This window comes from Sander lucioperca, chromosome 21 (genome assembly GCF_008315115.2).
Source record: "Sander lucioperca isolate FBNREF2018 chromosome 21, SLUC_FBN_1.2, whole genome shotgun sequence".
Lineage (NCBI taxonomy): Eukaryota > Metazoa > Chordata > Actinopteri > Perciformes > Percidae > Sander > Sander lucioperca.
The window spans coordinates 7,695,326-7,710,398 of NC_050193.1; the positions used below are offsets into that span (position 1 = coordinate 7,695,326).

General features: G+C 39.9%; 3 protein-coding genes across 8 annotated transcripts in view; 1 reads left to right on the top strand and 2 right to left on the bottom strand.

Annotated features, from left to right (window-relative positions):
* Positions 1-604: 604 nt before the first annotated feature.
* ndel1b (nudE neurodevelopment protein 1-like 1b) lies at positions 605-7,888 on the bottom strand. Its single transcript, XM_031312663.2, has 9 exons — positions 7,671-7,888; positions 5,295-5,391; positions 3,230-3,383; positions 2,269-2,417; positions 1,983-2,119; positions 1,716-1,883; positions 1,531-1,622; positions 1,072-1,217; positions 605-924 (listed from the first exon to the last, which is right to left on the bottom strand). Exons 2-9 carry the CDS (start codon positions 5,378-5,380, stop codon positions 843-845), a joined length of 1,014 nt encoding a protein of 337 aa, XP_031168523.1. The 5' UTR covers positions 5,381-5,391; positions 7,671-7,888; the 3' UTR covers positions 605-842.
* A 1,410-nt stretch (positions 7,889-9,298) lies between these two features.
* LOC116059282 (RING finger protein 222) lies at positions 9,299-10,708 on the top strand. The gene has a single exon (XM_031312253.2). The coding sequence runs from the start codon at positions 9,510-9,512 to the stop codon at positions 10,128-10,130; it is 621 nt and encodes a 206-aa protein (XP_031168113.1). The 5' UTR covers positions 9,299-9,509; the 3' UTR covers positions 10,131-10,708.
* A 1,101-nt stretch (positions 10,709-11,809) lies between these two features.
* si:ch211-114m9.1 (rho GTPase-activating protein 44) overlaps positions 11,810-15,073 on the bottom strand; it is a 31,722-nt gene continuing 28,458 nt past the window's right edge. For all 6 annotated transcript variants that reach the window (XR_004896208.1, XM_035996725.1, XM_035996724.1 and 3 more), the window contains one exon: positions 11,810-14,940. Coding sequence is in view for 4 of the 6 variants with exons in the window: in XM_035996725.1 (XP_035852618.1) it covers positions 14,786-14,940 (155 nt within the window). In the remaining 2 variants the exon portion in view is untranslated. The remainder of the gene's footprint in view (positions 14,941-15,073) is intronic.

The window sequence follows — 15,073 nt, forward strand, 5'->3', positions numbered from 1 at the left end:
AATGGATGTCCAGAGAAGAACTAAACCTGTGAGGAGTAGTTTGTTTAAGTGCAGATTTAACCTCAGAGGACAGAGCCAGCTTTAACATGGTGACTACTTCCAAATTACAGCAAGTAGCCAGTAACAAGAGGAACAACTGCACTGAGGCTACATGGCTTTGAACGATCAACATTCACTTCAGTCATGAATATGGGGTCCAACCATACTCTCCACCCCCCACATTACATATGCACACATGCAGGAAAATAGCAAATAGGAAATATTGCATTTTAAAGCATACTGTGAAATAAATTAATTCATATGAACACATCCCTTTTTAAATATAATACATTCTAAATTGAAATAAGTTTAACTGTGCAATTTAAGTGAAAATACAGGAGGAAAAGAAGGTTAAGAGGAAGCAGTGGTCTGTTGAGGACCTTTTGTCAGGGATAGTAGTTTTCAGAATATAATGGTGCCACTTCAAAGTTGACATCTAGAGAGCAACACGTTTGCATGGACATTCGTACAAGCACAGTACAGTACAGCTTTAGGCACATGCAAGTATGTGGTAGGAACATAATGCACATATGACTGTGCACCTACTCACAGATGCATTTAGAGCTGAAAACTGGAGGCAAGTTCATTGTATACTCAAACCTCTCTTCCACACATCACGTTCAAAAATGCACAATCTCAAACACGCAAACACACATCACTTTTCCTTTCAAACTCTTTCTCTCACACACATACATATCCACACCTAGAACACAATGTAATGGTCTTTCAAGTGTCCTCTCGGTTCCCACATTGTGTCGGGTGGATAGGAGTTTCAGTAGAGGTTTGGCTGGTGTGGGGATGCCTCACACACTCAGAGGCAGCATGCCTGGTGGAGACACGGCTCTGGATGTCGTCAAGGAGCTGGGGTCCAATCCATTTACAGTCCTGCAGTTGCCACATGGACACATACAATATTAGCAAACAGGGACACACATACATACTGTACATACATACAGGGCAAAAACAAATGTGCATAAAACCAGGTATAATAGTAGCAAGTAGAATAACAAAACCAATTGCTAAAAGACTCACGTTTTGTCAAAGTAAGTGGTATGTAGAGAGTGAGAGAACTTTGTGGCATTGCTGTTGATGAGTTTGCCATTGTCTGTGGAGTAATTTTTTCTTGCCGCCTGGTCTTTGGCAAACTTCCTACAGGCGGCGATTTTGGACTCCAAAGCCTAGTCACAAAACAAGAGATGCAATCTGTATTTAGCCTCATCATGAACATCTTTCTGTTTCCCCTCTGGCTGATGACACACTGCTCCTCAATGTTCTGCAACCTATTCAGATAATTCATGCAATTATGTGTTAAATTAAAGGGATACCTTGCGGCTATCAATCCAGCTTTGTGTTATCTTTGTGTGTTAAGATGAACAGTGCATGGTTTCTCGCTTCGGAGGGAAGCCACACAACATTCTGTAAACACTGCCATGACACAGAGCTGGTTTTAAATCAGCAAAATATTTACTTTAAAAAGGCAATAATACCTACCCCAACTTTCCTCAGGAGATCGCCAACAATATTAAGAGCTGAGATTCTAGCAGAAGGAGTGAGGGATGAGTTGCCACAGCCATTGGTCAATACTGCACAAGGACACAAGCCCATATTAGAATACATTTCAATACATTACATACATTTCATGTGTGCAATAAAGAGTGAGATTAATGATTCCTGACCTTTTGAGCTGATGAAGGGGTGCTCTATGCTCTTTCCTACGGGTGTGGCTGGGAGGGATAAAGAAGCCTGTACTGCAGAATCCATCTTGTCGATGTCTGAGGTGGGTGAGCTGGGTGCTGACATCCTGTCTGTAGTCCGCTCCCGTACTGCCAGCTCCTGTCTCAGGTCTGCAGAGGACAGAGTCAAACTCGTGAAATACTCCTCCACTAACCCTTACACAGATGACATATTGCCTGGAAAATGGCAGAATGGATTCTTGTCTGTACCTCGTGCTTCATCTTTCAGCCGCTGCACAGATACTAGAAGGGACTCTTTCTCATCCAGCTCACTTTCCAGGAAGGCATTTCTCTCAATGGCCTGGTTTAAACGGCCCTCAAAGTCCTCAAGAGACACTATTGTTGCCCTGCACACACATAGAGGTTGAAGGGCACAATTGTTAAAACCTTTTATGAAAATTATAAGTAGGTCCAATCACAAGAAAATCTAAATCTATCATCATATCCTTGCCAAAACAATTCACATATTGACCAAAATGTACTGTGACATTCTGACCTTTTGGCTCTCTCCAGGTCATCATTGGCCTGCTCGAGCTCTCGGACGTATTTGTGGAGCTGCTCCTTAATGCTGCGTGTCTGGCCCAGGTCATCCTCTAGCATAGAAACCTGTTTGTAGCTCTGGGCATACTGATGCTCCAGTTTCTCCTGACAGAGATGGACAGAGTAAAGAAGAGAAAAGAGCTTGGGAGTAAGTGTGTGTAGAGAAACAAGGACATCGAACAGACCTATTGTTACAGGAAACAAATCCACTTTAAATTTCCTTTTGCTGAGGCATGCAGCATTATTTATAATTTTTTAAATAAATAACAGTAACCCTAATGTTGGTAATAGAACCTGGTGAATCACAAGACCATCATTTCATTTCAAAGAGCCTCTTTGTTCCCTGAGGAGGCCTTGTGGCTCATTTGCCCTGTGGTACCTTACAGTACAGTTAGCATGTCTGTAGTGTGGTCCCAGAGGCACAAATACAGGAAAGCATGATTCATGATCTCTCTGGTTCATTCACACAGTTTGTTTTTATCATTAGCTGCTGCAATCATGCTCACGTTTGGCCATGTGAAAAATCACAATACTTTTCTGCTCTGTGTACAGTGGCCACGGTGATTTCCTGAATGTATACACAGTTATTTGTTCGACTATCGACATGATCACCAGATGAGAGCACGCTGAATAAATCTGACTACCGTTCATGCCTGCAGTGATTAAGAACCAGACTTATCCTTGCCGTTTTCTATTTTCTCCCAATCCAATTAAGGAGTGCTGGAGGATTACCTAAGAGCATGCCTTATTAACACCTAACATAAAAAAAGACATTGGACCTTGTCCTCAGGATCCAACAGAGATCAGATAACCTCTTAAGTAACCACAAATTACTTTATTGGTGTCCTGACCCATAGACCGTAAAACAAAGCCAAATCCCAAAATAAGCTACGAGGCAAGTGACCAGGCCCAGTTACCTTGAGGTTGGCCATCTCATTCTTCAGTCTCTCGTTTTCAATGTGGAGGTCTCGAAGGCGGTGTTCGGCCTGGCCAAGCTGTGCCTCCAACTCAGCTTCCAGTTCCCGGCTCCCTTCCTGGAACTCCTGCAGTTCCTCCTGGGCATCATAGCAACTGGATGGCACACACACAGACACAGTGGAGAAAACACATAAACAATCATTGTACAATTACCAGCTACCCTGTTCACCGTCCACCATTCAACTCTGTACAGCTGACTGTCTGAATGGCCACGGGCATGAGCGCTAGAAAACTGGCTGGCTTTTGTCCTGTGAGATGACGAGCCAGGCTCAGGCATGTTCTAGTAGCTTTATCTCCAATGGCCAGGAATAAACCTGCATGAAAGGCCCAGTCAGATATTTGTAGATTTTTAACCTTCAATCCTGCCACTGCCAAACAGGAAACGGTGCACAGCTCACCATTGTTGAGTTAGGCATTCTAAATATACAGCTCTAAAGAGACAGCTGAACTGTGACAGTAGATGGTTTAGATGTAGCTCAGAAAAAGACAGGCCTGCTATCATAAGTCCTCAGCTGTGGGAGAGGTTAAAGTTCAGAGGTAAAGAGAAAATGAGAGGGCACAGAAACAGGATGAGGACATGTGCTAAGAAACAGGATGTGTGTTCACGCTGTTCAGGGCTGACCCCATGTAGAGAATTCTAAAAACACACACATAACTCATAATGTAGTTCTGACGTGTGTAGATTAATTTAAGTACACATTTCGTTGTGGAAGTGGAAGGTAATCGCTGAGTTTAAGTAAGCTAAAATGGACCTGTCAAGGGTGTGCACACACATGATGACACCGTGGTCAACACTGTTCTGAGATCAGCTGACTTGTGCTGAGATAATGGCCTCACAGTTGTTGTGCCAGGGTCGTTCCACACATACCAACGCCACAGTGGCTGCTTCATCAGCATGCCGGGCCCTATAACTTCCCTGACAGTGTCTCTCGCTTTAAACGACCAACAGCACTCTGTATGTGTGACGTAGAACAGCATTAAATAACATTAATGTATTAATGTGTGAATGCAGGAAATACAAGTGCATTTTACATTACTACATCTTTGCATGATACTTATAAACTGTATGATGTCCAAGTAGCCTTGTCTCAACAAAATGGAAAAAGTTAAGTTTAAAAATAATCCCTTCAGAGAGATAACTTTTCAATAGGTAGGCTAACTAATAAACGCTGCATGCTGCCAATGTGAAAAAGTGATCTTGAGAAAATGTATTCACCAAAACATGTGTGAGACAAGCCACTATATATTTGGGAGTTGATTTTTTTTTTCCATGGCTTGAAGGTTTTCCCCTATGTACCCACAGAAGGAATTTCTTAGAAAACCACCAGGACTTTAACCCTCTCTGTGCAGGTTTACACTTCCTTTGAGAGTATGATGAGGCCCCCCAACTCCACAAATAGAAAAGACAGACAGACTGAGTTCAACAGAGATTTACAAAACACTCACAAGCACCTCTGCTGCCTACCCGAACATAGACTATGGTCTCTGTTTAAGAAGTAAAAGATGCAGTCATTTCCTCCTGAGCAAGCCCCAGCTTTTTGTGGGCACTGATTTCAAAAAGCTTGTCTGGTCATTTGCCTTATATGGCTAAACATGGGTTTCTGTGCTGAAACTTTAAACAGAGACATGACTGCAGACAAAACTACATATTCAGCATAACAGCATCTGCCTATTATGTAAGAGTGAGCGACTACAACTTATTAAACAGAGTTTTTCATATGGGGGGATTGCTGCCATCTGCTATTTGGTTCAACGATTTTGAAAGACAGATCACAAAATAAAATGACACATTTTTACATAACCCAATTTGCAAAAATGAGCTTAGTAGGCAAACAGTAATACTCCCCATGCATCAAAAAGCTGAGCGTACAACACAACATTGATCCAATAATAGTCATATGTACGGTATGACATGAATGATCTAAAAACATGGATAAAGAGATTATGTAGGCTGCATGTATATAGAAACTCCTGGTCATATGAGAAGTAAATCACACTGCCTACCTTTTCTTATATTTGAGGGCTTGGGACTTCCAGTAATCAACTTCCTCATCCTTTGACGTGAATTTGGGAATCATCTCTTTGTCCATGTCAGGGCACCCTAAGGATTAAAGAGATTATTTATTAGCCTTACAGCAGTTTCCATTATCTTAAAGTACATATGAAAAAGATGCAAGGCTAGTTCATGAGGTTAAAAGTAGAACAAGCACTGAATAGTGAAAAAAATAAACTAGCACACATGGCTCAAACATGGTACAACACTTTCACTATTTGCATCCTTTGGCGTGTAGAATCACACACACTGCATTATTTTCCTGTCCGTGCTGAACGACCGGGCAAATCAAGATTTAAAAAATCATTCCTCACTGGGGAAGACAAAGAACAGATCTCTCTTTACTGGAAAGTGACAAAGCCTGATCGGCCTGGCCATGTCACCCTGCCGTTCTGAGGTCATGTCATCCTTAGTTACTCATGAATCTGAAAAATCACCCAATTATTTAGAAGCTGGGTTTTGATAAACTGACTGAACATGGCAGGACTTTCTATGACTGTGAACAGCCTCAATGATGTGTCCAGTGCCTAGTAGAAGTGTGCTTCGTGCTCATTCATTTTCTAACCTTACAGCTCAACTTGTGATGTCAGCATTACTGATTGAATTGAAGGCAATCCATGCTGATTAAGTGTGGGTGAACAAATCAAAGCTGTGTGTTAGTTCTGAAATATTGACTAAGTGTTTAACGTTTTTCGTCTTCCGCCCCGTTTGCAGAAATGACACTTTACTAGACGGTTGTTCCTCTTTTCTGGTAAGCTGATAAACTTTGCCTCACTCTGTGATCTATGTGGACCAACAAGGCAGGTTTCAGGAAATTATTAAACACATCTGGAGCTGCTGTGTGCATGTTCTGTTTTTTTTTTTTTTTTGGTGTGTGTGTGTGGGGGGGGGGGGTACAGCTGCTCCCACCCCCACCCCAACACTCCCACAGACTAGCCTGTCTTGGGCTTAGGCAAGGAGGTGGGTGTGTTATTTTCCTTGCCAAGATGGTCTAGACTCAGAGGAATAGAGACTCAGAGGCAGGACCGCCTGCTCTTCCCTTTGAACATTCTTCTGAGATGGCCTCATCAACAATTTACTCGCTACAGGCCCCTCACGTGTCAGTACACTACTTTAGAAAAACTAAGGAAACTGGAGACCAAAATACCCTGAGTTTGTTGCCAAGCTGCTACTGACATAACATGTAATTAACCAAAGTAAGCCTTCCAATATCTCCAGGGAACAACACTATTTTTTTGTCTGATACCTTGAAAACGGTAACCGGCCCATGCCTAGGGGCGAGTGCTGAGACTCTGCCAGAATAAATGACAGTTCCTGTTATCTCTCATTTCAGCATCCTTTGGAGTGGTGCCAGCTTGACCCCTTGATCTATTTGTCTGTTGTAACAATACCAGGACAGGCGGTAGGGCTCATAGCCAGCAAAGATGGTGGCACTTCACTTACTGTGGAGCCATCTGGAAATTGCAGACAGTGGAAGGTAGTGAATAGAGAGAGTTTCCTTTCCCACATGTCTCTACATCCTCTTTTGTTGCAGATGACGAAGTGCTTACTAAGAATTCAAGTGCTGACACTGTCTATGAGAGGGGTGAATCAAATACATCTTTGTAGTCATATTGGTTTGCTCTAATGTGAATAATAATCAGATCTAGAGCTTTACAGGGTGTGATGGTAGTGTTCCCCTGACCTGGGCCCATATTTTGGTCCCTTGTGTTATGTTTTATAGCTGTGGGAGGACATGCCAATGTTGCTAGCCAGGCAAATGCTTGAGGTTCAAAAAAAAAAATCATACTAAATACTATCAAATTGATCATCAAAAATCAACAAAAGGAGGCTTTAGTGTAAAAATAACAATTGACATTTGACATTCTTCACTAATAACTACACACAAATAACGTTCGCATAAAATCAGTCCTTAAAATAAACAGACTGACATTTATCAGGCAAAATGTACTGAACAGTGGTAGGTTGTCATTTAACGTTAGCTAGCTAGTTAGCTATGGCATGTTAGCTAATAAACGCTGCCTTCGTCAAGTGGATATGACGCGTGGTTTGACCAGACAGTAACGTTACAAAGCTTAGTGCCAAACAGTAACGTTATGCTTTGCTGTTGAAAGAAAAAAGAATATAGCACATACAACAAGTGAAAATGAATGGCATATAAAGCACAAATCAAAACGACAACCTCTCAACGTTTAAACCGAGCTCGAGCTGTCATCTCGGTAACGTTAACGTTAATCACACAGAAGCCGCGGCAGAACACGACAGTTCGATACAGGTCAGACATTAAACAAATTAAAACGGAATATTTTTAAGATTAAATTTGTTACCTGCTCATGTCAAATCGGTGTCCAGCTATCTTCTGTTTCAGGAGGTCTCCTTCCAGCCGGTGTTACATCTAACAAACACGAACACCTCTTCCCTGCCCTGGCCTCGGATGATACTAAAGTGACTGAGCTCAGCTGTGTTTAGGAAATTGCCAACGCGTCTCCCGGAACTAACGTAAATCCTGACATACGTACGTGCTGACATAATCATGTTACGTCAGAACTGGGCAAGCCATACTATAGAAATAGATGGACTAGAATCAGCCGCACCTTTTTTTTTTACTGTAGATTTGTTGCCACATGGTTTTCACAACAGTGACCACAAGGTGGCATATAGTTGCCAGAAACCACCACACAGGGACAGGGAACATCAAGACAACATGATATTATTTTCTCTTCATTGTTTCTCTGTTATCTTTTTGGAGGTCAATATTAGCTGTGAAATGTGCAATTCATTTCTTAATTGTTTTACACTACCTTTGTTGTCACAAGCCTTTTTTATTATTCTTTTATTATACTTGTTTTATTACATATGGCCTGTTTAAATACAGTCTATGATCTGACATAATATAATATAATATAATATAATATAATATAATTGTGAATTTAGTAATAAATAAAGGCAGATATAGCTCCCATTTAAGATCTTTGTCTCAGAGAAAACACTGTTCCAAAACCCACTTAATATTGTGGTAAATGGACTGCATTTATATGGTGCCTTTCTACCTTAGTTAGTCTACTTTAAAGTGCTTTACAATTTCCCTCCCATTCACCCATTCACAGACACATTCACTGATGGTGTGCTGGCCATTGGGAGCAAGTTAAGGTTCATTGTATTGCCCAAGGATTCTTTGACATGCAGGACGAGACAGGGATGAGCCACCATGTCAAATTATAGTAGGCATACATTATTCATCTGATAAATTTAAAGTTATATTAAAATCTCTTAGGCCTACTCAGGCCTAAAAAAATGGAGGCAATTTTATGTGTTTGTGTTACATTTTTGTAAGTTTAGTGAACTTCTTCATATTTTGAGTTGAGCAAACTCAGACAATAATACACTATAGTATATCTGAAACTTTAAATATTGCATACAGCCTGTGTGAAAAAGCAAAGAAAATTAGTTCAACCAACTTTTATCAGACTTGATTAAATTGAGTCAACTTTAAGATAATTTGTGTTTAATAATGTTGTTGTTAGTAACGGGGTTGTGGTAAGAACCTTTGATTTAATGGCTTTCAGTGAGTTGAATATATATATATATATATATATATATATATATATATATATATATATATATATATATATATATATATATATATATATATATATATATATATATATTATAAAACCTAGTTTCATTACAGGAAATCATGACTTTTTAAAATCTTGAAAAGTTTAATTAGGAGTGACTTAAATAGACACAAATAAAAGAGTCATTAATTTATTTGAGCAAATCTACAGGTAGAACCAATGAATGGTGTTTTGCAGTCCTGTGAAGCTGCAGCTTTGAAAAATATCTCCAAAGGTCAGACGTGCTGGTTTATGAATATTTGAGGAATGTCAGGCTAAGCATATAGGCCTAGTGCACCTTGAAACATGAACCAGCTTGGCCACTTGAACTGCCAATAATGCCTTCAGAGGACCCAATCAGTGAAGTCACTGCAGTCAGTCACAGGTGGCAGGCCCTGTTCTACAAGGCGCAGCTCTCGCCTCCACCCTCAGCCAAAGATAAAGAAGAAAGAAGAGAAGTCATGCGCTGATTCACACTACATTTACAAAGCAATAGACTTTTAGTATTCATTTTCCACCTCTCTTGCTGCAGTGGTTGATTTTCCTTCAATGGCATTTCATAAGGAAGATAGCCAGGAGGACGCGCGAGAGTGTCCAGTGTGCTACGAGAGTCTGTCGGGCACAGAGAGGACTCTGAGCTGCGGACATGTATTCTGCCACGACTGTCTGGTCAAAACGCTGGTCAGCATCAACAACAGCACTCTCAGAGACACTATTGTTTGCCCTATCTGCCGACATCTTACATTCATCAAGAAACAAAAGGAAGCGCTCGTGTCCCTCGTGGCGGACAAGGATCCAGATGAAGTGCAGACCCTGGAGGTGCCTCTCCCGCCACCAAGACAGCTCCAGAGCGCACGGCGCGACTTCACGGACCGTTTACCGAGGGAAGTTAATTGGATTGTTCGCTGCTTTAGGGGAATGTCTGAAGGAATTCGTCGACATAGGTTGATTAGCCCCAGCCATAATGCATCTCAGATCTTTATCATAAGCACTCAGGGGCGACCCATGGCTGAAGACGATGCGCTCAGTGTTGTGATGACTGTGGTTCAACCCCAGCGCAGGCAAAGGCGCAGGATTTGCACAACTGCACGATGCCTGCTCGTTTTGCTGTCAGCATTTACTATACTGGCACTGGTGGCTGCAACTTTACCCTGGGTTTTGTTGGCATAGCCCAGTGATGTGGATGTGGATTATGAAGTGCCAATAGGAAATGATAAACTGACATTTATAGAAAACATCGTCCCATCCATGGAATGTCCTTTATGTGCATTACCAAGCAACAGTCTTAAGTAAAGTAAAGGTTAAAGCCTTGACAGTTTAGTCTTTTGTTTTGCATCCCTGTCTATGGCATGTTCTACGTGTTTTATGAAAAGCAAACGTGACAATTTCAAAGCACACCCAAAAGTTTGTAAATCCAACAAGAGTGGACATTTGAAATTATAATGTTAACAATAAAAAAAGGATTTTGGCAGAAAAAAATGCAATAAAAACCAATTAACCATAGGCCTACTTAATCTCGTGGTTGTTAAAGCAGCTCAAGTCATTGTTGTGTTACTCTGTTGTTGGAAACACTGTTTCCAAGCAGTGGGAAAAAAACTGTAAACTGCAGAGCTACAACATCTATCCCACTTTAAGGATTATTTTCTGTGTCTGCATTATGTGCTCAAAAGAAAAATAAGGGGTTACATTTCGACAGCAAGAGCTTGGCTCATTGAGGAAAGTGTGATAATAAACACCCTGTTAAAACAGTCGGGGTATCATGTTGACTGACTTTCTCTCATCCTTACATCACAAGGAAAGATGTCAGACATTTTAAAAAAACACACACAATTTCCATTTTAAACATTCATGCTGATCAAGTAGGAAATGGAGGGAGTTAGTGGTTTTATTGGACCCCTCAGTAACATCCTGTGACTGGCTCCCCTTGTAGTGTGCATAAAGACGGTGTAAACAGAGCCACCTTTAAAACTTTTAGTAAGAAATAATTGATGCACCCATGGCATTCTGAAGGAGAGCAGGTAGAGATGAGCTGTGCCTGGCTGGTTGCTGTAAGGAGATATACTGCTGGACTTTGGCATTAGATTACCACTCTTAAGAATCCAGATTGAGATGGAGCACATAGACACAGGTTCATTCAAAACTAAAAACAAGATAATATGGCAACTGATTTCTTAGAAAGAAGATTCTTGTTAATTTCTCTTAAACAAAGAGTTTGCAACAAATGAAAGACGAATGAGCTGTGTCAGTATCGTCCACTCCTAGTTTCCTCATAGCAATCCCTCAAGCATCCTGCTAGGCCAGTCCTACAGGTTACACACCCAAAGAGGCCTCTGTTTTTCAGCTAAGCCCAGTTTCTCAGAGTGGGAGGACGATAATAATAATAAAGTTTCATTTGATGATTTAGACTTTTTATTCCTGTTGTTGGCTCACATGTCAGTGGATGGACCCAAATCCACTGATAACCAAAAAGTTGTAAATGCGGAAAGGACACACATTCCAATGCAAAGAGATAATATGCGAAAAATTATAATAAGAGCAATTTATTCAGGTCATTATTATGACGGGGAGAAAATTGCTCAAATAACCAACTGCTTTCTCCAGCAGTATGCTCAACACTGTTGAACACATTCCTATGGCAGGATTAAAAATCCTAAAAGTACAGAAGCATTATCAGCAGTAGTTGTGAAGTAGTAGTGGCAGAAAACAGAATTACTCTTGTAAGCACCTCAGAAATGTACTGTAAGTCTTGAGTAATAGTTCAGTCATCAGGAGTCAAATGGACAACTATACAATTTAAAACAGATATTTTTTCCAGAAAAAACACTGAAATAAAACCCACATGAACCAGGTGAGATTATTAAAAATGTAGAGTTTAATATATATTTATTTCTGACATTCTGATAAGGATTGCGGGTAGGCTTCACAGTACACACTGTGTTCCACTTGATATGCTAAGCAGAGGAGGAAGGGCTGGGCATGGTGGGCTTGACAAGCGGCAGATTTTATTTGTACACTAGTGAAAGCAGAAGGAGGCAGTACATCCACAGGCAACATCCACTCCTCTAACGTATTGCTCAATACCCAACAAAGGACTATTTATTGTGATCCACATTCTCATTCTGAGTCCACATCTTACCCCTCTTAGAATCCCTAAAAAGACAGTGATTGACACAAAACGTTGATTATCAAAAGACTATCTAAGCGCATGCATCACACTTTTTCAGATTTTCCTTTTTTCGTTTAAAATCCCCCCCACAAAATGTAAACAAATTGAGCTTTACTTTAGACCAACATACTTGATGGTGAGGTGAGTTAGGAAATGTAGGTCTACAGTTAAAATGATTGATAAAACTATGTAACAGTGTAACATTTGGTAAATGAATACGCTAATGAAAATTGCTGTAAAGTTAATTTACTGGAATAAATGATATGTGATGAAATTATGATTTGGGGGAGGGTACAGAGTTGTTGTTTTTTTTTACTTCTTTTAAGCAGCATAATAATTACACCTAGAATGAATATGAATGCATGCTTTTAAGTGGCTGTAAGTTCCAGTTATGATGCACAAAAGCATTACAGTAATACTGCCCTGCAATGATAATAATACATGCTAACAGGCCCTAACTAACCTTCATCCAAATACAAGCTTTCATTTGCCTGTTAGTTATTACAAAATCAGGTAGCCTACCGAAATCTGAGTCACATTCAGTCTGCACACAGAGAGATATACCCTTGCCTCCTCGTATAAATGTATGGATCCAGCACAGAAAATAAAACCTCCATTACACATTAATTATGCCTATAGTTCCAAAATAACAACCAGAGTGAGGGCACTTGCAATTGCTGTCATATAATCACCACAACTATCAATATAATTATCAACATCACCAAAATCTTCATAAACATAGTCCATTGAGAACACACACTGAGGCATACCATAGATCCCTTTTGTAGAAAGGTTGATCCAGAATTAATTTAGTCAAACGTAAACTCACACATAAAACAAACTGGAAAAGAAATGAATTGCTTCGCAATAAAATGAATGGCTTTTTTCTGTAGGTTTGGTAAGGGTGACTTTGACCATTTTTTGGACTGAGGTGGATCAGTAAACACTGTAATTGCACTTTTATTGACAAAATTATAGTCCTAAGACATTTTATATGGAATTAAAAAAGTGACACTGCAGCATCTGTTCTCTGGTGAACTTGAAAAACCTCTGATTAATTGTCTGTGGTGAGAATAACAACACAGTACGCACTCATTGTTAACTTTGTGCCAAATTTGACATCTGCTTTTCTAATTGAACAAGTATATATATTTGTAGTCAGTCCAACAATATAGGCTTACGACTACATTTATCCTTATTATGAATTAATTAAATGGTCAGAGTGTGCTAAAAGTAATCTAATTATTTACACAGGAATCTATTAAATAACTGATTAAAAGAAAAAAAGAAGAACTCATTAGCGCTTAAGAGTGTTAGAAGTCAAAGCTCAGGACACAGAATTAGAAAACCCACAATTGATTTTTAGCAGAAATAACATTCTGCATTTCTGCTGCAGCATCATTGTTATCTGGTGAAACATTATGAATCTATAGTAAACCTGTTCATTGTGTGCAGGGACAAAAATAACAGCAATCTTTTAATCATTACATTTTCTACACATGATAAATATCAGCACATATATTATTATTATATATATATATATATATATATATATATATATATATATTCAAGATATGCATTTTACATATACTTTTCCTCTCAGATTTATATACATAAATTTATGTACAGTCTTTGTATTTACACTAGGGGGTCAAAGGTTACTGAACCTGAAGCACTTGAAACAAGATTAAGAGAGAGAATCATACGAACCTAAAGGCAGTGTAGTCATTCATCCATTATCATCAAACTGTAACAGCACGTGGGTGGTCTAAATTTACTCTTCACTGACAACAACAACAACAGACACTCACACAAAATAAAACACTGCCTTTCTGAGGCCCTTGATCCAAAGCAGTTTGTTCATATTGGCATGTCATGCAAACACATTGTGGTGCATTTGCAAAAAAAGAATTTACAGTAACATTCTTCTCATTCTGTGCTGGTATAAAGTGAGTTAAAGTGAGCTTACCTGTATGAAGGTTAATGTCAGATAAAGAACTACAGTTGTAATATGTGATAGAAGAGAGGAAGTAAAGAGTGTGACAATAAGAAGTAAACTGCATTAAACGTTTCATCCTGCATGCAAAACCTGTCTCTACGGCTCAGCATTTTCCTAATGTGCACAAAGCTTGAATACCCTGTGAGCAAAATAACAAGACTACTCTCTGTCTCTCTGTTTCACCCTGAGGACGGGCTTTGCTCCTAACCATGTCAGGCTCTGAGTTCCCCCTACCAAAAGTTGTACAACTTGTGAATATCATATTGCAATTTGATTGCATGTCCTAATAAGGCAAAAATAAAAATTGAAAAACTCACAGAAATACAGACCACTGTATCAAACAAAGATGAACAAAGCAAAGCATTAAAAAACATAACTTTGAATGTAATACTCATCTATATTCCAGTCTTTCCTCCTAAAGGCAACTGTCCTCCTATGGCATTTTGGTGTCTTTTTTTGTGTTGTAGTCACATTTGTGTACTAGCGAGCAATTGTAAGAGATGAATTTCTTTGCAGCCTTTAGCAGATGTGTTCGAGTTCTGATTTCAGGTGGGCATTGGTGAGGCCAAATGGTTTTTCCATCAGGCCATGGTGGCGACAGTTAAAGAATATATACGGCCACAGGGGTGCTTGTAAGCTGTGATGCCTTAGGGTCATAGGTCATAGAGTGGTGCTCTGTGGCTCCTCCTCAGGCACAACGTCCCCCTCTGGATAGTCTGTCAGTGCCACGGACCTCCTGCAAGGGGCACCGCTGAACTCATCGATGAGGCAGTCCAGATTGACATTGATGGAGGGGATTTCATAATTGAAGATATCTAATGGTGAGCATGATGGGAGAGGTGAGTATGATGAGCAGAATGGTGGAAATGGTGATGATGAACAAGAGGAGGAGGAGAAGAGGGCATATGATGATGGCGATGATTATGAGGTGTAAAAAACGGAAGAGAG

What these genes read in the sequence shown, in the direction of transcription:
- ndel1b (XM_031312663.2), bottom strand. Translation starts at nt 5,380, where the DNA reads ATGGACAAAGAGATGATTCCCAAATTCACGTCAAAGGATGAGGAAGTT. An exon ending in GACCTGGAGAGAGCCAAAAG is followed by an intron (nt 2,120 to 2,268) that starts GTCAGAATGTCA and finishes ATGTGTGTGCAG; the next exon opens with GGCAACAATAGTGTCTCTTG. An exon ending in ACCACTTACTTTGACAAAAC is followed by an intron (nt 925 to 1,071) that starts GTGAGTCTTTTA and finishes TGGCAACTGCAG; the next exon opens with GACTGTAAATGGATTGGACC.
- LOC116059282 (XM_031312253.2), top strand. Translation starts at nt 9,510, where the DNA reads ATGGCATTTCATAAGGAAGATAGCCAGGAGGACGCGCGAGAGTGTCCA.